The sequence below is a fragment of the Cebus imitator genome, unplaced genomic scaffold (assembly GCF_001604975.1).
Source record: "Cebus imitator isolate Cc_AM_T3 unplaced genomic scaffold, Cebus_imitator-1.0 Scaffold45, whole genome shotgun sequence".
In the NCBI taxonomy this organism is placed as follows: Eukaryota; Metazoa; Chordata; class Mammalia; order Primates; family Cebidae; genus Cebus; species Cebus imitator.
Window position 1 is genome coordinate 9,041,805 of NW_016107360.1, and position 19,910 is coordinate 9,061,714.

General features: G+C 49.5%; 1 protein-coding gene across 2 annotated transcripts in view; it reads right to left on the bottom strand.

Annotated features, from left to right (window-relative positions):
• Window positions 1–19,910, bottom strand: part of GSDME (gasdermin E) — a 62,199-nt gene that overhangs the window by 12,818 nt on the left and 29,471 nt on the right. For both annotated transcript variants that reach the window (XM_017527004.2, XM_017527003.2), the window contains exons 4-5: window positions 7,777–7,948; window positions 6,011–6,131 (exon numbers count right to left, since the gene is read on the bottom strand). In XM_017527004.2, coding sequence (XP_017382493.1) covers window positions 6,011–6,131; window positions 7,777–7,948 — 293 coding nt within the window. The remainder of the gene's footprint in view (window positions 1–6,010; window positions 6,132–7,776; window positions 7,949–19,910) is intronic.

A 19,910-nucleotide genomic window follows, 5' to 3' on the forward strand; every position in this document is an offset into this window, starting at 1 on the left:
CATCTCTACTTTGAACATGTGTGAAATGTCCATAATAAAAAGGTATTTTGTTTTTGTTTTTTGAGACGGAGTCTCGCTCTATCATCTAGGCTACAGTCCAGTGATACAATCTCGGCTCACTGCAACCTCTGTTTTTAGGGTTCAAGTGATTCTCCTGTCTCAGCCTCCCAAGTAGCTGGGATTACAGGCATGCCTATTTTTATTTTTAGTAGAGACACGGTTTCACCATGTTGGCCAGGCTGACCTCAACTAATTCACCTGCCTCAGCCTGCCAAAGTGCTGAGATTACAGGTATGAGCCACCATGCCAGGCAACAAAAAGTCTTTTAAATAATGAAAAGGGCCAGGCATGGTGGCTCATGCCTATAATGCCAACACTTTGAGAGGCTGAGGCAGGCAGATTGCTTGAGCTCAGGAGTTTGAGACCAGCAACATATCGAGATCCCATCTCTACAAAGTATTTTAAAATGAAGTGGGTATGGTCACGAGTGCCTGTAATCCCAGCTATTCTGGAAGCTGAGGTAGGAGGATCCGTTGAGCCCTAGGTTGCAGTGAGCCAAGATCGCACCACTGCACTCCATCCTGGGCAACAGAGCGAGACCCTGTCTCAAAAAAAAAAAAAAAGCGGGGGGGAGGGCAAAGAAAGAAATGTTTTCTCAAACACTTCCACATTTGAGAACCCAGCTAAGGTATCTAAGGCGTAGATAAAAATGAAAGTTTTTATGTCCTTCATAAGCAGAAACAGTGGCGAGCTCAAGATTTAGGGTTCTCCTTATGCATCTATTCACTAACTTGTGTACATAAACAAAGGCTATGGAATAAAAACGTGGCTGGGTCCAGTATGTGCTGCAATGTGGAAGGCATGATATTAGCACACATTTTCATTTGCTTGTGGGCCTTAATGGTGCTCATAAAGACAGAATGGAAAAGAAAAGAAGAATGGCTGTCTAGAGACAAAAGGAACAATCCCTGGCTCTACCCAACTGGCCCACACTCACCAGCATTCAGGGTGCCCCTGCTCCTCCATACTTTGTGCTTAGCCACTGGGGTGCAGAAGTGTGAACCAGCATGTAGGTCATGACTTTGTTCCCTGAGGACAGGAGCCTTGACCATTCACACAGCCTCAAATCCTGCCAGAAGCCCCACGAGGTCCCCAAAATAATGTGGAACCAACTGGCATCTTAGGAATCCTCAGTGCCAACCACTCTCGCCTTCACCCATGCACAGCTCCCTGAGGACACTACCAGTTAAATTCCTGCATTCCTTTCATCCATCCATCACCAGCCAGCCAGTAAATATGCAACGATGCCTCCCTATACGAGACCCCATGCTCACAGCCACAGATACAAAGGACTACAGCCAGGCGATGATGATGAGCATGGTCAGAGTGGGGACAAGGCTTGACTGGTCTGAGGCCAGAGTGGCCAGTGGAGGAAGGGAAGGAAAAACATCTCTCCTTCTGCTTATCCTAGGTTCATGGCTGAAGCCCCTATCACAACAGACAGATTAATAAGAGAAAAAGCATGCGGGTTTACTGAATAGCAGTTTTACATGACATGGAAGCCTTCATAAGAAAATGAACGTGTGAAAAAAATAGTTAAACCTGAGTACTTTTATGCTAAGTTTGAGGAAGAGTGGTGGAGAAATATGGCAGGACAGAGCATACGATGGAATGGCCATTCATCCAGGAACTCAGCAAGGCCTGTCTTTTCGCCTTTGTCCCGTGCCGGGAGAAAAGACTGCTCCTTTCCTCCAGGTAGAGGGAGGGCACCTCTCCCCTGAGGGTCTGTAACCTGCGTCGGGAAAACCGGAAGATCCCTCTGAGGTTTTATGACCTGCTACACAGAGAAGCGTGAGGGAAAGGTCACAGTGACCTTTCTGCTTCTGTCATCTTTTCAAATACCTTCACTTTAAAATATCTCAGGGTTGCACGTCCTGAACCCCATTACAGGGAAGGAGAACCAGAAAAGGTTTCTCAGCTGAAGCAGCATCTAAGCAGCCATGTGATGGTGGCTCAGGAGTGAAAGAGGCAGGGGCACGCCCAGAGAGAGGTACAGCAGCCCTGGGGGTGAGACGGGGCGTGGCATGCCCCAGACCTCAGCGACATCATGGGGCAAGTGGCGCTGGTGAGCAGAGGGAAGGCGGGAGACCCATGCCGGGGCTGACCCATGAGGCGTGACACGGTGCAAACTGCATTCTGGGGACAAAGAGCCACAGAAGGGTGTCTCAGCAGGTGAGTGAAGTGATCAGATTTTAATTTTAAAACAATCCCATTAGTTACACTGCTAGGATGGAACAGACAGGAAAGAATCAGAGTAGCCAGTTACGAGTCTGTGGCAGAGCTGGGCACAGCAGCACACCCCTGTAGTCCCAGCTGCCTGGGAGGCCAAGGCGGAAGGATTGCTTCAGCCCAGAGATCAGGGTTGCAGTGAGCTATGATCGCGCCACTGCACTCCAGCCTAGGTCACAGAGTGAGGCCCTGCCTTTACGGAAAGCGAGGTAGGGAAGCAGGGAGATGGTGTTAGGGCCAGTGGGGAGATATGCACAGATTCAGGTGCAGCGTGGGAAACACAGGTTCACATCCACAAGGAATCCAACTGGAAGTTAGTGCTGAAGGACACTAGCAAAGGCCAAGCTGTCTAAAAGTGCAAGGCGGAAGGTCAAGAGGATGGCAGGGTGCTTCCAAATGGCCCTAAGTGTCTCCTGAGAGGGGAGCTGTGGGTGAAGAAAGGGGTCTCACTGCAGCTGGCATGGCTGAAGCACCTGGCTGGGATGCAGATGGAGTCTGCCTCCCTTCAAGGTTTCAAAGGATGAACAGGATCCCTGTCAAATGCAATCCCATCAGGAAGGTAGGGAGAGAGGGCAGGCACATCTTCTTAAGGGCCCTTCCAGCCACTGCAGGTTTGTGTCTATGAAGCTCTATCAGAACGTTCCATAGTGAGAGCAACAGAAAACAGATGGGCAAAAAAAAAAGAAATAGCAGAACTGGTTAAAAACCAGGCAGTGAGTCACCCAGAATGATGGCCTGACCACCAAGCCACGGCAGGAAGGAGCCTAGGGGCTGCCTCCTAGGCCAGGGCGGGAAAGAGCCAAAGGAAGGCCGAGATATCCCCAGGGTACCTCTTCTTAGCAGCACAAAGAAGAGTTTATTTTCAAAGACAGCAGGAGCCAGAAAAGATAAAAGCCTTGAAATTGAAATGCAAACAGGAGAGCCCTGCCAGACAAGCCTCTTTCAAACCCCATCTGAGGAGGGGGGCCTCCCCCACAGGGCTGCAGCACGGGAGGGTCTGGTCACCTCCTGGGACAAACAGGAAGAAGCTCCCACGGGGACCACCGCCTAGAGTGGCAGCCCAGGCCTGGGTCCCTGCCGTCGAAGGGTCCACAGAGCACTCATGGGCGTTCTACAGTGTGTGCCAAGATTTCAAAAGGCCTAACAGAAGTGACGCATCCTTCGATACAGCCAAGATACGGAAATAACGTAAATGTCTGCTGATGGATGAGTAGATTAAAAAAACGTGACCAGGCGTGGGCAATCCCAGCACTTTGGGAGGCCGACGTGGGCGGATCACGAGGTCAGGAGATCTAGACCATCCCGGCCAACACAGTGAAACCCCATCTCTACTAAAAATACAAAAAGTAGCTGGGCATGGTGGCGCATGGCTGTAGTCCCAGCTACTTGGGAGGATGAGGCAGAAGAACTGCTTGAACCCAGGAGGAGAGGTTGCAGTGAGCTGAGATCACACCATTGCACTCCAGCCTGAGCGACAGAGCTAGACTCCATCTCAAACAAAAAACAAAACGTGATGCATTTATACAATGGAATGCTTTTCAGCCATGAAAAAGAAGGAAAGCCTGCCATTTGTGCCAGCATGATGGATCCAGAGGACATAATGCTAAGTAAAATCATCCAGGCACAGAAAGACGCATACCACATGGTCTTCCTTATACGTGGAACTGAAAAAAGCTGAACTCACAGAAGCAGAGGGTAGAATGGTGGTTGCCAGGCACTGGGAGAAATGGGGAGATGTTGTCAAAGCATGCAAACCTCCAGTTGTGAGATGTTAAGTTCTGGGGGGTCCAGCATGGTGACTGGAGGAAACAGTACTGCAGTGTTTACTTGAGACTTGCTGAGAGGGTGGATAGTAAGTGTCCTCACTACACACGTGCAAATGCTAACTGCTGGATGACAGATGTGTTCATTAGCTTGACTCTAGCAATCACGTCACAATGTCTATTGAATCATCACTTGTACATCGTAAACACCATTTTTGTGTGTCAGTCATACCTCAGTAAAGCTGGGAGGGGAGTGAGTGACACATTGTCCACTGGCCATCAGTAAGACTGGACAGGACCACCAAGGCCGACATATGGGGGCTGGAACCCCATAAGTGAGGTTGGTGACCCTACTTACCACATACGAATATCAGAGACTGGAATATGATCATCTTCATAATGTAGTATTTTGGAAGACAAAGTCTTTGAAAGAGAAAGAGTAATAATAACAAAAGTGCCCTGGAGGACACAAATTTGGAAGCATGGGCCTCAAGGGTGTCAAGACACCGGGTATTCTCAGCATTTCTTGGTCCCTCACCCACCTCCTTGACCAGTTTCTTCAAACTGACACTTTCTCTTTATGCCACCTTGGATAAATCATTTCACCGCCCTGAAATGCAGGCTGCTCCATCTGCAGAGAGAGGGAGCTCAGTGCCCTCCTTCTGTGCCTCGCCTGTGTCTCCCAGGGATCCTCAAACGCCCTTCGGCTTGTCGACAGCAGCACACGAGGACACTGACCCTTCTGTTTGAGTCCCTGTAGTGGTCGCTGAATGGCGTGGTGACTCGGCGTGGGCTTAGTGAGGGCAGGAGGAGCTGTCTCACGGGAGACTGCCCCCCTTCCACAATGGGGGAGGAGCAGGAGGCAGCAGCAGGCACGTGCATGGTCTGTCACGGCACTTTTAAAAAATGCTGTTACAGAAAATGTCAAACTGCGCAAGAATAGAGAGGAGGAGAAAGAACCTGCATGTGCCCACTGGCCAGCTTCAACCACTGTCACCTCTCAGCCACGCCCCCTTCCCACGGCAGCTGCCCACACACATGCCCTTTACGCTCCACCCATATTATTTTTGAAGCAAACCACAGACATGTTACCATTTCATCCGTGAATGTTTCAGTGCATATCTCTCAAAGATAGGATGACTCATTTTTATAAATATAATATCATTGTCATACCTAAAAATCTTAATTTATGATGTTACATTTACCCACTCATGTCCCTAAGGAGCAGTCACAGAGTTTTCTTGAGTGAACCAGCCTCTTCTCATTGGGAACATGAGGGAAGGGGCTGTGAGCACCTAAAATGAGCAGACACTCCCTGAACCAAAGCCTGGGTTTTCTTCCTTGACAGTGGCAGGGACTCTGCGCTTTCAACACACTTGTGAGCAGCAGAGAAAGGTCAAGTTCAGCATGTCTGGCTTTGTACTTGGGGAGGGAAGGTGGGGTAACAATGATGGTGATAATGCTATTAATAGCAAAGGCGGAGGAGTTAATAAATGACCACTGTGCCAGGCGCTTCATAGGCCTCATCTCATTAAATCCTCACACAGCCCGGTGAAGAAATGCCCTTCACCTTCCGGAGATGGGGAACCAAGACTCAGCAAGATTCAGTAACTTGCCCGAGACCACATAGGACATCGTGGCACCAGGGTCGATGCCCAGTCTGTCTGACGCAGAGCCCAGGTTGATGCCCAGAGGGCACAGCCCAGCCCCTGCTGTGCTGGTGGAACCTTACCCCGCACCAACGTTGGGGGAGAGGGAGGCGTTGCTCCAGGCATCCCTCACCACACCCCTCCCCCAGTACAGCCGCGTGTCCAGGATCATTGCCATGAGACAGTCTACACTCTTCAGACCTCCTTCCCTCTCTTCCCACAGTCTCCAAAGCAGTAAGCATGTGCCTCAGGGAACATGCTGAGTGTGTGCTGGGGGATCCCTCAACACCCTTAGGAGGCGGCACTCACCGAAATGACCGTCCAGTTTCACATACAACTCAATGACACCATAGGCAATGGTGGTGGCAGCTGGGATCTCCAGCACCACATTGGAGTCCTTCATGACGTTCCCATCCTCTGTCGCTGACACCTGTGGGCAAAAACACACACCCCCACCTGTGCACTCAGGCTCTCCCGGCTGCTCTGTTCCCCACTGCAGCCAGCCTCATGCCCTGCATATGTGAGAGATGCTGAGCAATGTCCACAGAACCGAGTGGAACAGAGGAGCAAGCATGGGGAATAGGGCGGCTCAATCCTTCTTGGCATCACTACACACATTCCTAAAAAACTGGCCAACCTCGTGGTATCAAGGTGAGATTCTAGAGTGTGGGATACAGTGAACTTTGGTCTACAGTGCTGTGCAAAGATCATACGACACATAAGATCACCTCCCAATTCCCTCCATCACGAATTATCAAAACAGCTGAAATCCTAATGAGAACCTTAAACAGTAACAAAGCTGGAGTGGGAGAACCCAGCTGAGAGAACCCCTGCCCCCTGCACCTCACTCCGGACCCCTGTGGATGGTGCACAGTGCTGAGAAAACCAGGAACGGGGAGGGAAGTGCGGAGAGGGAGGAGACGCAGGAAACGCCAAGTCAGGCACCGAAGCTCTCACCTTCAAACCCTTGTACAAACAGGAACCCTTCCCACGATGTCCTGGTGAGAGGAAGATGATAGTCTATTTGTTTGCCAAACACTGGCAATCAGAGAATGTTTTTTTAGCAACTTGATCCTGGTCAGAGGGTGTTGCTTTGGGTTAACAAATGGCAGCCAGCCTCCTGACGCACAAAGGCTCCAAAATGTTGGCAGGTGGTGACTGTGGCAGAAGCAGCGCAGGGCCGGCCTAAGCCATCTCCCATGAGCGCCTCCCTCACTGCGCTATCCAGCCCGCCCTCCCTGCCCATCCCAGCAAGAGGGCCGGCCCCAGACCTCTACCTCCAGCTCCTTCCAAATACAACTTTCCTGGTTCTTCTAGACAAAGCCAAAAGTTATCCCAAGAAGCACATTTCTAAGAAACTATCAGCCACCATGGCAAGCTGCAGGGGAAACACTTTGGAGCTGATGGCCGCCTTGTCCACTGAAGTGTAGTACTGGTTCATGATGGCTCAGCTTGGTAAGACTTAAGGCGATAACTTACTCCAGAAAAAACTATGTAGAGATAGCTAGCTCTTACCTGCCCCAACTCAACCCACAAAGGACTTGCAACAGCTAATTCCAAGTAATCACTGTGACAGCCCCAGCTCTGAGAGGCTCTAGGGCTTCTCTTGCATTTGGCCTGGTCAGTGCCTGTGTATCCGTTTTTCTTGGGGGAAACATCTGCCGCCCACAAGGAAGAGCACCTGCCACCGGCCCACCTGGCCCATTCAAGTGCCTGTGGCCCTGCCCTGCTTCAGGAACACATCCCAGGATGGTCTGGTGAGATCCAGCAAATCAGGAGCAAGCCTGGAGCTGCCAGCACCACAGGGAGAGCCCATCCAAGACGGGATCAACCCAGGGAAGGCAGCTCCCCATATCCCCAAGGCCTGGATCCAGCAGTGACTGGAGCCTATTACCCCCAGTGTTTCAGCTACACAAGCCAATACACTCTTGCTCATTTAAGCCAATGTGAGTTGGGTTTCTGTTAATTTGCTACAGAAAGAGTCCTGATTAATGAAGACACCACCCAAAGAGGCCCCCAACCAAGGTCTCCATGACTGCCCAGCCATGACCGCAGGGCAGCCCGGCTGCACGCACCTGCACCGTCTTGGTCTGGATGCCCACCATGCCGCCACACTTCTCCTCAACCTGCGTGTGCTCGGAGATCACACACTTCTGCACTGTCGTGATCTTCTGTGTCAAAACACACAGGACCTCATTCCTTTCCTCCAGCACCTGCTGGAGCACAGGGCTTCTCAGATTTATTGTTCTGAAAAAGAAAAATGGCTGTGAGTGGCCTAGTGCCTCAGGGGACACTGGTGCAGCATGAGCTTCCTTTTGCACAGCAGGCAGCTGAGGAGTGAGCAGGTGACAGCCAGGCTTTGTCGATTTCCTGGTGATGAGAGAGGGGGCAGGTTACCTGGAAAGGCATAAACCAAACTCTCTTGAGGCCACCTCAGAGCTGCCAGGCCTCTGAGGGCTAGGCTAGATGCCAGAGGGAAGGGGGCCTTCAGTCAAACAACAGCGCTGGTTGTCAAGGAGAAGAAAAGAAAACCAACCAGGGCTAGGTGCAGTGGCTCACACCTGTAATCCCAGCACTTTGGGAGGCCGAGGCAGGCAGATCACTTGAGATCAGGAGTTCGAGACCAGCCTGACCAACATAGTGAAACCCTGTCTCTACCAAAAATACAAAAATTAGCCAGGCATGGTGGCGCACGCCTGTGATCCCGGCTATTGGGAGGCTGAGGCAGGAGAATTGCTTGAACCCAGGAGGCGGAAGTTGCAGTGAGCTAAGATTGTGCCACTGCATTCCAGCGTGGGTGACAGAGCAAGACTCTGTTTCAAAGAAAAAAAAAAAAAAGGAAAAGAAAACTAATCAGGAAAGAAACTGCAATCTATCTGCCTTAGACCCTTGAAACTCCCCTTTGTTATTTAATCAGAGCTAAGGGATGTCAGATGTCACAGCCGTGGCCCAGGAAATACAGGGTTATGATGGGAGGAATGATGACCAATTGCTTCTCACTGAGAAAGGAATAGCCCTAAAGTGCAAGTAGCAAGGAGGAAATTAGATTTGAACTGAAAGGAAACTTCTTAACCCATCTAGGAAAGATGTTTCATCTCTTAGAAGGGACTTGATGTCATTCTACACATAGGAAAACTGAGGCCGATTATGCATGGCCTGTCCAGAGTCACTCAGCAGAGATTTGGGGCTCCCACTCCGCCACTTGAAATTCTGCAAAATTTTAGGAACAGACAAAATTTTTATTTACATGAGAGGATTTCATGCTTAGAAGCAAATGATGAAATAACCTCTCTAGGGTTCTCATTCAATGCTATGCGTCTATAAAATGGACAGGACGAGAACCAAATTAGAGTTGGTGACAGCACAAGAAAAATTATGGTATCCATTCTGGGTTTTTTTTTTTTTTTTTTTTTTAACAGGTTAGTTCCCTTGAAAAGCTCAGCACCCATCCCTGAACACGCACGTGCTAGGTCACCCATCCTAGGCAGACTCAGATTCTCTGAGCTTCAGAAAGTAGCCCTGGAACTGGACTGAGTAGCTAGGAAAGTCCCATCTCAAGGTAATCACCTGCCCAGAACAGAAACAACTCAAGTGTCCAAGAGCAGATGAATGGAGAAACAAAATATATTCCAGTTGTATCATGAGATGCCCATAAAAACAAGTGAAGTTCTGACACCTGCTGCAACATGGGTGAACCCTGAAGACATTATGCCAAGTGACAAATGCCAGGGACAAAAGGACAATATTATATGGTTCCTCTTATATGAAATTCTGGAATAGGAAATTCATAATGATAGAAAGCAGACTGGAGGTTACCAGGGCTGCAGGGTGGGAGAATGGGGAGTCGCTGCTTGATGGCTGCAGAGTTCCTACTAGAGGTGATGAGAAGTTCTAGGAATGGAGAGTGGAGATGATGGCACAACAGGGCGAATGTAATGGACACCAGTGAATTATACACTTAAAAATGGTTAAAACGGTAAATGTGTGTCTTAGCTATTTTACCACAATAAAAAATAGATAAGACATAGGAAAAACTGGTTCAATCTTCGTACTGGTTAAGGAAACTGAAATTATGACAACGTCTCACACAATAAAAACCTATTAACAGCCACAAAGCTGTTGAGAGACTCCATTTCCAGGAAGGAATGGAAAATGCAGCTTGGAGCCTGCACAGCTGGGGTTCAGATCTCAGCTCTGCCTTTACACTGCGCAAGCTCAGGTGAAGGAGCACCTCTGCACCTCGGTTTTCTCGTGGAGACACTGTTGGTGACAGGGCACCCCTCCTCATGGGGTTATGTCAGGGTTTAGATGAGACGCATGCAGTGAGCCATTGGGGTGTGCCTGGCACAGAGTTAAATGCCACGCACACACTTGCTGACTCCAACCACCTTCCCGTGTTCCTCTATGAGGCTCACAAAACAAAGCCACAGTGTGTGCACTGCATGGGAATTATGGGGCACTGAATTGAGGCAGGTGTACTTTTCCACATCACTCCCTTCTTGAAAGCCTTCAATGGCTATATCGCATGTCCAGTGCTCTCCCAGGCTGAGGCCCCACGTGATCTGCCCGGCCCCCTGTTGAGTTTACCTTCCAGCCTTCTCACTATGCCTTAAAAATGCCAGGTGTGGGCCCTCCCCAAGGACTCAGCATGCATTCCTTAATGGCCACAGTTCACTGAATCATTGGTCGCCTCCTCAGGAAAGCGTTCCCTGCACCCCCATCATGCTATCACACCCTAAGATCGCTTATCTGGAGAGCACATTTCCTGAGGATATTTTTCTAGCTCATTCCTTTATGTGCTCATGGCCTGACTCCCACATCAAGAATATAAACCCCACGGAGGTGGCGAGGCTGCCAGCCTCTTAACTGTGTATCTCAGGGCCAGGATCAGTGCTTAGTACACAGGAAGAGCTCAGGTAATTTTTTTTTAAATAAATGAGTAAAAACTTGTGAGGTTTTGTCGTTTTTACATTTGTTTGAATGAATCTGTACATATGTATTTGTGCATCCATGTGTGAAAAACAGAAGACACGGAAGGTGCCGGAAATGAAGGATCAGCAGCTTGGGTTAAAGAATGGTGTGTAGCAGATGCAATCTTCCTCAGGGATGGCATGTCTTGGTCCCCTAGGTAAGATTTTAAGGATAAAAGCCACTGTTGCCACCAGTCAGCACATATATTCAAATGTTCCCTTTCCAATGTTCTCTTCCTTCTATTGTTCAAAATTCTGTCTTCTGGCAGATTCCTGAATATCTGTCTATATACACCCTCACTTACAGCTAAGGTGTGGGCTCTTCCCAGCTAGACACACGTCAGACGCAGCAGCGCTTGGTGACGACCCCACAACTGCCGCCTGCAGGAGTCTGACGTGACTCTGCTGGATTGGAAATCGCAGCCCTCCTACCCGCCCTGAACACAGTCCACCAAACACAACACTGCTCCCAGCCAACGTGAAATTGTTTGAAAATAAAAAGCTCAGCCTAGACCACTCAAGACTCCATTGCTAAAAATGCCCACCTCCCTCCAGAACCCCCACCTCAAACACCAAAAGAGAAGGGCAGCTGTCTACACAGGCGGGCAGGCAACTGCCTCCTGCATCCGATGACAGGGCAGTTCCGAGACGCTGGCTGAGTCGCTGCCCTCAAAAGATCTCTGCAGGGTGGCCCCACTGCAGCGCAGGACAGAAGCTCGCCCAGGGACAGAGACTGTCTCCGAGACTAGGATTCGGGTGACCAGAGAGGCAGGTGTCACATAGCCACAGCTCATGCAGGCCACTGGGATTCCTCCCCTAGGCTACCAAGGCCGGGCTGCGAGGACCAGCAGGCGGCATCCACCTAGAAGCAAACACTTCCACCCAAGACACTAGGATTCTATTTCTCAGGACAGTGCTGCCACCTTTTGGAAACCAAATGCTGACAAATCTAATCATCTTTAGTTAGGAGAGTCCCCACAGGGACAGAGGAAGCTACGTATCAGGGAAAATGGATTGTTCGTTTGACTTTCTGAAAAGCAATCTCGGAAGGGAATTCTTCCCCATCTCCTCCCTGAGTCAACTCCATCAGGGCCCCAAGCACGAAGGAGAGCCGGTATCTTCCTAGGGACAGTGTTCTCAGGTGTACATCCTGAACAGCTCAAGGTCGCCAGCCCCTGGCTCTGGCCCTCCTTCCAACAGGAATCACCATGCCACAGGGCTCCCCTGCACCAAGTGAGGAAACCAGCCAAATCTCAATGCAATCTGTATACTTTATAACCTTATATATTTTAGTATATGCATTTAAAGAGGTCCATGGTTTCTTCAACTGCAATGGAGTTCATGAAACAAAAACATTTAAAACACTCAAATGAGGTTTCAGAAGAGTTAAAAAAAAATTTTAAAAGAGGCTCAGAGAGGTTGATGGCAATAACCAAAATCACACAGCTGGGAAGCCCAATTCTTTTACAATGGCCCACATGGCCACAGCACCCATCACTGCTGCCTCTCCCCTGGGTGAGGGCATCCTTGGGCTGTACTGAATCTTCATCTCTATTAACTCATATTGCTATGTTCATTTCTACATGTAAATATCCTGCCTAACGAGATCAGAGGATGGAGGTTGGAAAAGCAAGTTATACCCAAGTCCTCTGGGAATCTTTATCAGAATATTGATATGCTTGGCCAGGCGCGGTGGCTCACGCCTGTAATCCCAGCGCTTTGGAAGACTGAGGTGGGTGGATTACCTGAGGTCAGGGGTTTGAGACCAGCCTGGCCAACATGGCAAAAAACCCATCTCTACTAAAAATACAAAAATTAGCCAGGTGTGGTGGCAGGAACCTGTAGTCCCAGCTACTTAGGAGGCTGAGGCAGGAGAATCACTTGAACCCAGGAGGTAGAGACAGCAGTAAGCCGAGATCACACCACTGCACTCCAGCCTGAGCAACAGAGTGAGACTCTGTCTCAAAAAGAGATAAAAAAGAATATCCCTGCCTGCCTGTCCTCCCTGAGCCCATCTTGCAGTCCTCATGGCTGCCGCCCTGTGTCCTCTGACAGTTCTTCCCTGACTTGTCCCGAGTTCTGCCCTCTCTCTTGAGCCCAGTAAGAGCCATTGAACACAGACAGAATGGTGAGAGACACGGAAAACTGTTCACAGTGGTCATCTCTTGGGTGGGGGACTAGAGGCTGGGAGCAGCTTTTCACCTTTTCTCTTTTGACCTTTTGACATTTAAACCATGTGAATAGATTACCCAGTCCAAGAAAAGATTGTATTTTTTTAAAAAAAAGGCCTTCTGAACAGACTGTAAGCTCCTGAAGGACAAAGTACCTTGCTCCTTTTATTGGCGCCTAGCCCTGTGCTATCCAACTAGCTGGGGGATAAATGAGTAATTTCTCACTTAAAGCCAGGCAGGGTTGAAATGAGACCTTCTCCCCAAGTCTAGCCAAGAGCCAATGCCCAGAGACAGGGAAAATGCGGCAGAAGCTCTTTCACGAGGAAATGAGCAAGCAGGTGTCCTTCATTCTCTTCACTCATCTTTCTAAGGGCAGCCTCATTGCTCTTGCTGGGGGCGGCAATATGAAATCAAGAACAGGAGGCCACCGAGGCAGAGTCCTGTATCATCAACACAAAGGACCAGCCCCAAAGGAGCAGGTCTGGAGGCAGGGGAAAGGGTTCACACTCACCGGGAGAAGAGCACCCTTTCCTCACTCAGGGGCTTGCTGAACCCCGCCCGCCCAGTTCCACTGAGAGGTCGCCCTTCTGCCCGTACCTGGCAAGTCAGTGTAACACAAACACCTGGAATCAGCCCGGAGTCGGTTCCCCGCTCTATCTCCAATAAGGTTTAACGTTCATCCCTTCTAAATCTCATGGTGAAATGTGCTCCCCAGCACTAGAGGTGGGCCCTGGTGGGAAGCGTCTGGGTCACGGGGGTGGATCCCTCATGAATGGCTTGATGCCCGCCTGCCTTGCAGTAATGAGTGACTTTTCACTCTGAGTTCACACTGGTTGTTTAAAAGAGTGTGGTACCCTCCCCCTCACTCTTTCTTGCTCCTGTTCTTGCCATGTGACATGCTTGCTCCTCTTTCACCTTTTGCCATGATTGGAAGCTTCTGGAGGCCTCACCGAGAGCCGATGCTGGCATCATGCTTCTTGTATAGCCTGCAGAGCCAGGAGCCAAATAAACCTCCCTTCTTTATAAATTCCTCAGTCTCAAGTATTTCTTTACAATAATGCCAACAGAGTAACTCAGTCTCCTCCTAGCTGGGTTACTGCTCCAGTCCTGAAGCTCAGTTTCCACATCTGTAAACTGAGAATTTGCTATGAGGGTTACGTTTAGTGAGCTCTTGCATAAAGTGACCCACACTCTACCCAGCAGATGGCAGGTGCTCCGTAAATGTTTTTTTTTTTCCTTCCACCAAAGGCAGGGAAGCCAAGTCAAGATCCCTTTTCTAGGATGGTCAAATAAATGGCCGGCATTTTCAGGATGCTTTATAAGGTGAGCCCTGAGCCAGGGAGGGCACCCTCAAAGCAATTAAGAGCACAACTCCATGGACACAGGACGGAAGTTGGATACAGGACGTGGGTACACTCAACATATCAGCTACATGCTACAGGACGGGAGGTGGCTGGAAGGCAGGCGCTGCTGGGAGGCGGCAGGCAGTGACGGAGGGAGGGAGGGAAGCGAGGCTCAGAGCCTAGCATGGTTGCCGGGACCAGAGCAGCCCAGCAGGAAGGGAGGCTCCAGCTCTTGCAGCATCCATCAGCTCCCTAGGCCGAGCCCTAATGAAGCCGCCTCCTCTCCCAGCCTGAAGCTTTAATTTCCATTTTCTCTGCTTCTAAGGCTTTCAAGAGGCAAAATGCAAACTCACAGAGAAGAAACCCATAGACAACTTTTAAAAGCCTGACAATATACAAAAGGAGGGAAGCAGCTTTCTTTTCCAAAGCATAAAGGAGGTCCCTGGGATGCCTCCTACAGAGACATGGGAGGGCAAGCTTTGTCAGGCAGACCTGACAGCTCAACTCTCCTTCATTCATCTCCTCAAATACCTGAGTCCTGCTATGCTCCAGGCACCAGGCCAGATGCTAGCTTCTCAGGGAACAGGCCAAGGCAGCTACCACCAGCAGGGTCCTTTTACACAAAAACCCTTGATAATAACAGTGGCCTCCAGGAAGCGTTTCCAAGGGGAACTCCAGGGGGCCTGGTAAGGCTCTCCAAACTCTAGGGGACGTCACAGCAGAGCAGCAGCTTTTGTTGAGTCTGCAGTGGAGAAATTATAAAACTAGAAGGGACTCAAGAGGATTATCTAGCTCCGGGCAGAAAAGCAATTTCATCTTCATTTTCACCTTGATCAATCCATCAGCTATGACTGCCTGGCTGTAGGGAAAGGATTCTAAGGCTGAGTGTGGGCTGGAGGACAGTAAGGAGCAAGAAAGCTGTAATTAAGTGGCAGTGTTGATGGACCTGGGAGGGGATGGCCCTGGTCACTTGGAGCTCACCCAGGCTCTCTGCTCATTAGTGGAGAATGCGCCCAAGAGAGGTGACAGGGCCACCTGAGCCACATAGCCTGTTAGTGGCAGTGCCAAAACCAGGACCTGCATCTTCTGACCAGTGCTTTTTCCACTACACTCTTCTAAAAACCAACAGGAAGCAGAAGGTACAAATGCAGACTGAGGAAACGGCGCAATCCTGCCAGAGCTGCTTTCCACATCTCCCCAGGCAGAGAGGTGGGGACATGACAGAGAGTCAGAAGATGGTGGCCAGCCAGCTACTGCAAGAGTATTAAGCAAGAGTTACTGACCCACAGAAACGGAGAGATGTATTGATGATAAAGGCTTTAGTAATTCCAGAATTTCTCCCAAGGGTTTTGATTTAAAGCTACAGTTTACAAAGGAGTACAGGTGTGTTAATACACCAGTGGTAGAGTAGGAAAGTCAGGTCCACAGACATCGCCTGTAAACTCCTTGGCTTTGCCCTGTGACATTTCATTAAGTGGGAAAGTCTGCGTCTCTCTTGATAACCAACCCCCTCCAGTCTACAGAGGTGGCACAGAGTTTTTGTCAGTAACTGCCTCCTCCAGTCCTGGAACACACATGCCATTGCCTCCTTCAGCTGTGGATCTCCCCCCAAGGGAGGCTCCATTTGCCCTTTTAAAGTCTGTAAGCTTTTTGACAAGGAAGGGCAGGAGAGCAGCACTCAAACAACTGTGCTGCTTCTACAGGCACTGTCCTGAGCACCCTGTACTTGGAAGGCTCCAAAACCCTCCCACACTATGAGCTGGGGTGCCACTAGCTGCCATCTCCAGCACCGTTCAGGAACTAGGGGGCCTGTAACAGGGGAGGAAGAGACGGGGTGCACCCAGCCCTGCCAGTGAGTCTTCATTTGTCTCTTGTCCATTCTTGGTTACTACATTGTTCTTATCAGGAATCGGGGCGATTCTGGCCAATGAGACCTGAGGAAAGTCTGAGTTCTCAGGTTTTTCTCCCTCTTAAAAAGGGACATAAAGGGCCGGGCACGGCAGCTCACATTCTGTAATCCCAGCACTTTGTGAGGCCAAGGCGGATGGATCACAAGGTCAGGAGATCTCGATCATCCTGGCCAACACAGTGAAACCCTTTCTTTAGTAAAATACAAAAAATTAGCCAGGCATGGTGGCATGCTCCGGTAGCCCCAGCTACTCAGGAGGCTGGGGCAGGGGAATCACTTGAACCTGGGTGGCAGAGATTGCAGAGAGCCGAGATTGAACCACTGCACTCCAGCCTGGGCGACAGAGCAAGACCCCATCTCAAAAACAAGCAAGCAAAAACAAAACAAAAACAAACAAAAAAAACGACACAAAGAAGAGGCCACTTTTCTGCCTCTGGCCCTTTTGTCTGCAACATGGCTGCCATTTACGGACCAAGAGAACTTGAGCTGCCAGGACAAGCAACAGGTGGCGGCTGCCACAGGAGCCCATGGAGACACTGAACAGACATTCTGCTGTCAACCATTCAGTCAACCACACACAACCTCTTTCAGCTGTTTTTCTAAACGAGATAACAACAAATGCTCTTTGCAACCAGACACCCTAACTGGTGTATGAAACCACCATCATCCTCATTTCACAGAGAGGCAAGAAGCAGCAAGAACTTAGAAGGCAAGGGGCTGGCTGAGAATGCCGCTCAGCACCGTCCAGCCCCAACACTCTGTGCCCATCTGCCTCTCCCTGCCAAACCTTCCTGGGCCCTGCATACAGAAGGCACTTAATGTATGCTTGACTGTTAAAGAACTGGCAGTCTTTCTGTTGAACCCATGAGAGCTTCCCAGAGTCGGGCAGTGGATCCTTTTGGAAACCAAAGCAGCCACCCACGGCTCCCCAGCAGCTACCAGCAGTCCCCACCTCAACCACGTTTCATAACAGAAACTTCCCACACATCAGAGATGCTCAGCCCACAGCCGGGTGGCAGGAAATCTCTAGAAGCCTCAACTCCTGTGCCCTGGGCATCTGCTTCCAAATCAGTGAGATAAGTCCTGCTCTCTCTTTCTCTCTCTCCGTTCTTGCTTGTCTGTAATGAAGATGATTTCAGGATTGTAAATTGCTGGGCAAATCAAAACTGGGGTAGAATGCTCGCTGCACATTGGTGCCAAAGTGACCAGGCCACCCGCACACCGTGACTGCTCTGCCTCATCCAAGTTATAGCCTCTCATACCCTATTTTACTCACACACGACGACCCACGTAAAGAAAAAGGAAAAAATGACTGAGCAACTGTACATGTTGAACCCTTTGGACGAGTCATTAATTAACTGCTTCCAGTGGATGAGATGCAGCAGGCCTGGAAGATGACAAACAAACGACTTCACACTAAAGCCTTTGGGACATCTGTCTCTTTTCAAGCTGTGTGCACAGAAATTGGATTGGAACAATCATGTGTTTTGTGAATCTGGTTTTAAATCCTGAATCCAGGCAAACTAATTTTCACATTCAGGCTCCTCAGTTGCAGAATAAAGATAAACCAACTATCCTTTCAAGTACACCGGGCTCAATGTGCCAAAGGCACCATGCCAGATCCCACAGTGAAGGAGCCGGGTGTGCCCCAGGAGGTAAACAGACATGGGCACAGGCACTTCCGACACACTTTACCCTACAGCGTGGTTAGTATCCCAGCAGGGGTGATGTGGCTCCTGAAGGAAGTGGGGTCTAGCCTGAGGAATACTGAGGAACTGGCCGGGTGATGCAAGAGTGAGTCTCTCTGTGTCCTTCATGTGTGTGTGCAGACAGGAGGAGTGAACGTCAGATGAGGACTGGAGGTAGAAAGAGCCTGGAGTTTTATTCCCAGGAGCTGAAATAAGTTCCACTACCTGACCTGGAGAACGTGAGGGGAACTGAGGAGAGATGAGGCTAAAGACTGAAAGCATGGCTCTGTTGCACAGAGGAGCCTGTGGGCGTCCTCCTAGGACAGGGGAGAGCACAGAGGCATGGCTGCGCAGTGAGGGGATCCAACTGGCTGCCCTGTGGAGAATCAGATGGAAGGGGAGGGATGAGAGCAGGAAGGAGATGGCTGGTGGAGGCCTGCACCATTTCCCAGAGAAACTGTCATGAGGCTGGAAAGAGGTAAGGCTGATATTGAAGAGGCAGAATCCACCGGTGAGAGACAAGGTATGGGAGAGAAGGTGAAGAAGGAGCCATGTCCGATACTCAGATTCCTGGCTGAACCCACTGGACTCAGGCCTCACTCAGCAGCTCGTTGGAGGTTTAGAAATGAGAAGTGCAGTGAAGGCTGTCTCAGCGTCAGACACTGCATGAAAAGCCCAAGCAGAATGAACATCTGCTCGCCTGAATTCTAGCTCCTGACCCATCCCAGCCATCCTGATTGTAGACACTGCAGCTCATCAGCTCTGAGACACACATTTTTTTCTTTACATTTTAACATCTCTGAAATCAGGATGCTTTAAAATTGTTAGGTGGCATGGTTTAATTGACAGTGTTCTTTCTCAGTGGTACATAGAATAATGGTGCCTCTTTCAATGGATGGCATCTTGGATTTGAAGAAATACAATAATACCTATCAATCTTAAAAGAAAATAGTACTTGAATGACTCTTCTTAGGACTTAAATCCTACCTAGTTCCAAAAAGATGTGAAGTAACCTTTAAAGCTCATCGGATAAGGTGATTTCTGTAAAAAGACAAAAACCATTCCCGAGAACAAGTATTAGAGGGCCCCCAGCACATCTTTCTCTACAGGGAGCCACATTTACGCTGTGAAAGGAAACAACAGAAGTCAGACAAGCTGCCAGGGGCTCACCAACACCAAGACCAGGAGACAGAATAACTTAGAACAAAAAATAATAAATTGGCAGAATTTCAGATAGCACAGAGATGAGTGCAGCCTGGAGGTCTCAGGAAAGACATCTTTTAAAGAGAGTGGATTTGGTGGGGCCTTGAGTTTCACAGCTTTGCTTCTCACAGAGAATATGGTGACCAGGACAAGGCCCATGAAGGTCTTAATGATATTGCTCAAGGGCTCCATACATCTTTACTTAAGAATCAAATCAAAATCTCCTGCCACAAACAAAACATGTACAAAGAACAGCCTGTGTGCTTTGCAGACTTCTCCGTAGCCCAGCTACACATCTGGGTCAGCGCGTGTTTTGGGGAACACAGGCTGCTGCTGCATGCAAGAACCAGAGCCCTGCCAGTGTTCACTGAAGGTGGTCAGTCGCTCCATGGTGGAGTTCAGAATGGTGACTGCGCAGGTGCCTGTCTCCTCCATGGGAGAGGGAAACAAGAGCTCAGAGGGAGCATCATGCTGCACGTTGGAAACTCCAAGGACTTCACCTCACTCCTGCAGCTCCACGGCTCCCGGTCCGGCTCTCAGCAAGCTGCATCACACCTTCCCTCCCCCAGGAGCTCTGACGTTTGCCAGGCTTGCTAGCCAGGCTCTATACTTATTGCTAGTGGTAACACTAATAGCCACGATTAATGAGGACTTGCCACATGCCAGGCACTCCTCTACAAGCCCTGTTCATATTCTCTGAGTTCTCACAGTAACATCAACCCCATTTTGCTGATAAATGAAATTCTGGGTCATGAAGGTAGAAAAAGATGCCGCCTATGTCTTGGTTTAAAGAAAAAGATCTTTGGGTAAGCTGGTTAGGAGGTGGCATAGCAGCATTTATTATGTTATTCCTTAAACTTTCCCTCTGTTTCCACCACCAATTGTTTTAATTTTTTTTTTTTTTTTTTTTTTTTTTTTTTTTTTT